Source organism: Terrapene carolina, unplaced genomic scaffold, assembly GCF_002925995.2.
Source record: "Terrapene carolina triunguis isolate 2854851 unplaced genomic scaffold, T_m_triunguis-2.0 Scaffold112, whole genome shotgun sequence".
In the NCBI taxonomy this organism is placed as follows: domain Eukaryota; kingdom Metazoa; phylum Chordata; order Testudines; family Emydidae; genus Terrapene; species Terrapene triunguis.
In genome coordinates, this window is record NW_020664463.1 from 86,803 (window position 1) to 90,603 (window position 3,801).

The 3,801-nt window shown below is 47.0% G+C and overlaps 1 protein-coding gene across 1 annotated transcript in view; it reads right to left on the reverse strand.

Moving 5' to 3' along the window:
• Positions 1 to 1,690: 1,690 nt before the first annotated feature.
• The window catches only part of LOC112110238 (aldo-keto reductase family 1 member B1-like), a 21,811-nt gene continuing 19,700 nt past the window's right edge, over positions 1,691 to 3,801 (reverse strand). Inside the window, exon 10 of the mRNA XM_029911675.1 lies at positions 1,691 to 1,905. Within this exon, the coding sequence (XP_029767535.1) occupies positions 1,863 to 1,905 (43 nt within the window). The 3' untranslated portion in view covers positions 1,691 to 1,862. The remainder of the gene's footprint in view (positions 1,906 to 3,801) is intronic.

Consider the following 3,801-nt stretch of genomic DNA (forward strand, 5'->3'; position numbering starts at 1 on the left):
GCAGCTGGTTTAAAAAGAAACAAAAAGAAAGTACTTCTTCACACAGTTCAATCAGCCTGGGGAAATTGTGAAGGCCATAAGTATAACTGGGTTCAAAAGGAAAAAAGAAAAAAAGTTAGATAAGTTCATGGAGGGTAGGTTCATCAATGGCTCTTAGCCAAAATGGTCAGGGATGCAACCCCATGCTCTGGGTGTCCTTAAGCCTCTGACTGCCAGAAGCTGGTCTGGACGACGGGGGGTGGATCACTTGAATTTGCCCTGTTCTATTCATTCCCTCTGAAGCATCCAGCAGCGGCCACTGTTAGAAGACAGGATACTGGGCTAGATGGACCATTGGTCTGACCCACTATGGCCATTCTTCTCTTCTAGAAACCCAATTTTCTGTCAAAAATAATTTGCCAGACCATTTTTGACCAGCTCCAGTGGCAAGTGCTGTAATTATGCCACATATTAAGCTCTGTACTGGCACTAGCCCCTTCAGTCATTACTAATGTGTGCTAAAAATACCTTAGTTGTGAGGATCCTAAAATGTGGCCTGAAGTATAACTGCAGCTGATGAATTTCAAAGTATAGGAAAATGCATATCATTGAAGTGGTGGCTTTATGGTTATTGCAATTTATCGGATTTGCTGATTCTTAGGGTATGTCTACACTACGGGATTAATCCGAATTTAGATAATTCGAATTTGGGAAACAGGTTGTATAAATTCGATTGTGCGCGGCCACACTAAGCACATTAATTCGGTTTTTAACCACATTAATTCGGTGGTGGCGGCCACACTAACCCTAATTCGAATTAACAAAATCGATTTTGGCGCTACTCCGCTCGTCGAGGTGGAGTACAGAAATCGATTTAAAGCGCCCTTTAATTCGAACTAAATGGCTCTGTTGTGTGGACGGGTGAAGGGTTAATTCGAATTAACGCTGCTAAATCCGAATTAATCCCGTAGTGTAGACCAGGCCCTAATGTAGGTGTTTTTGCATACCATCTTTTAGTTTGGTTATTTAAGAAAGGCTGAAGACTGCTTTTTGTAGCTCAGTAAGCCTTTGGTGTAACCTTTGTACTGGCCATCCTAATGCACAGTACTCATGCGTTTTTGCATCAGTACCACAAAAGCTGCAGATCCTTTAAGGATAGCAGGTTCTGCATAAGAAGTTAGTATGAAAGTGAAGTGAGCTTTCTGTGATTAGACACCAAGAATGATTTTCTAGTCTCTTGTTTGAGGGCTGGAGACAGCTGCACACAGAGGGGCAGCTGCAGAACTACTGTCATGGCAATGCTGAAATAATCTCATTACACGGAATAACTAGACAACGTTTTATTACAAGCGAAGAACAGATTTATATTGCCAAAAAAGCTCCATTGTTTGGGAGAGCTGCACACGTAGCAAATGTCCATACTCAGAAGTCAACTGGCACTTCAACCTGGAGTGAAAGGTAAAGGAGTGTTCCAAAAACAGGAATTTAACAGACAAGGCTTCAGAATTGGCTCTTCCAAATGACAGCAGTCTAACCCTTCCAGCTGGGAGCGGAGACTAATCTCAATCACATTACAACCTGTTGTGAAACAGTGTGAACAGAGAATTTGAACTACTGTATTTTCTGTTCAACTTGAGCCAATCTCAGCCAGACATCTTGGCAAAAAACACTCCCACGTAATAAGGAGGTCAAAATTATATTCAGTGTTTTGTTCTTCAGACGCCTTATAAAATTTCCTTTGAGCACATACACTGTACTTCTATTTTGGCTACAGGATAGCTGCAGTGTGAAAGACAGCTATTGGGACAAATGAACAAGTCAGAGGTAACAGCAGAAGTGAACCACTGCCAGGGGTCAGGAAGCATGGCAAGACACCACCAGCTTTAATACTCAGCTTTGAAAGGATAGTCCTTGTGATTTGTGCACCTGAGGAAAAGAAAAAGAAGAAAGGTTATTCTGAAATCAGAATTAAATGCTACTCATGTTGGCATTGGTGCCTTTTTTTGGACCGACAAGAAGGGTCTGAATGGTACACAAGCAGTCCGCACAGGCATTAAGTTCCTACCAGCCTCAAACATATCCAGTTTATGCACAAACTTCCCCAACCCCTTTGCATTTAGGCATTGAGAGGTCACAGGCAGGGAGATCTGAATGCTTTTTAGATTACATTTGTGCTGTGTTATTCAAATGGTAAGTTTTTAGATTTTTGAACAATCAGTTTTGATGTCTGAGCTTGATATTGCAAGGTGCTATGATCTGTATAGAAGTATTAATACTTCATACTAAACATTTCAAACTTCAACACTCAATATCCCTAATGAGATCATGTCCATATTTTAAAGATGGTGGTGGTGGGGGGGGAAAAACAAAAAAAACAAGTCTGGCAGAGAGATCAAGTGAGTTGTATGTGACAAATAAGCTGGACTGCCAGGCTCAGGATTTGGGAATTTAACTCCTAATATTGTGTTAATTTCTCTATATTGCGGTCTCTTTAATTTCATACAGACTAATGCAAGATTGCTTGCTAAATTTGTTATTGTGTTAGAATTCTATTTACAAAAAACCCAAAAGACCCCAAAAAACTTTCACTCAGTTTTGAAAATTTAAGCTTAGTTACATCATTGACCTGTTCTTCAGATGGGACATTAGTAATAAGAATCTGAGCTATTTTAAATTCACCCAAGGCAAAACAACAACAACAAAAAACCCACTATTGTTTAGGCTAAAACAACTTTACTCAGAGCTGTTTGACACTTGATTTGAAACAGGGTTACTGTCCATTTAGGACAGCACCCTTTAAACACACTCAGTTCCAGAGATCATTTCAGAGTGCGACAGAAGAGTGAGAGTACTCTGCATAGGCGTGCGCACGGGGTGTGCCCCAGCACACCCTAATGCCCTGAGCTCTGGCTGGGAAGGCTGCTTCTCCCCCCTCCCCTCCTCAGCTGTTTGCCGGGCAGGCTCAAATCTCCGGCAGGGGCCGAGCGACACACACACACACCCCCCCTATAGGGTTAGGTGTGGGCGGGAGTGCGGGGCTATCAGCAGCAGCACAGCCAGCCCCTGCTTGCCTAGGGCTGCCCTGCACCTCTTGGGCTGGTGGCCATGGCGTCCACGTGTATGGCTGCTCCCTGCCAGCCAGGCTCCACTCCGGCCACAGCAGGCGACTGAAGGGAGCCCAGCTAGGCTAGGGCTGGGTGCAGTGGGAGAAGCTCCAGATACCGGCAGGAGCCATGTGGGGGTGGGAGAAGAAGCCCCAGATAGGGCTGGAGCCACGTGGGGGGAGGGAGTGGGGGTGGAGGAGAAGCCCGGACCCCGGCAGGAGCTGCACTGGGAGGAGGGGGGAGAAGAGGAGAAGCCCGGACCCCGGCAGGAGCTGCAGTGGAGTGGGTGGAGGAGCCACACTGGGACAGGGAGGAGAAGCCCTGGACCCTGGCAGAAGATGTGGGGTTGAAGTCCCCGTCTCGGGAGCCCCAGCCACCCTAGTGGCAAAACTTGCAGGGCTGAAGCCCTGACCCCACTGTGTGTGGAGCTGGCCTGAGCCCCTCCTTCTCCCATCCCGCCTGTGGAGCTGGGGCTGCATGCTTCTGCGGGGCAGTGTTTGGCACCGCGGGGAGGCTAGGACCCTCATCTCATGGTAAGGGGTCCAGGGTCAGGGGGGTTGGATAAGGGGTGGGGGCAGTCAAGGAACAGGGAGCAGGGTGGGTTGGATAGGGGGTGGGATCCCGGGGGGATCGTTAGGGGCAGGGGGTCTCTGGAGGAGGCAGTCAGGGAGCAGGGGGGGTTGGATGGGGCATGGGAGTTCCATGGTCTGTCACGGGG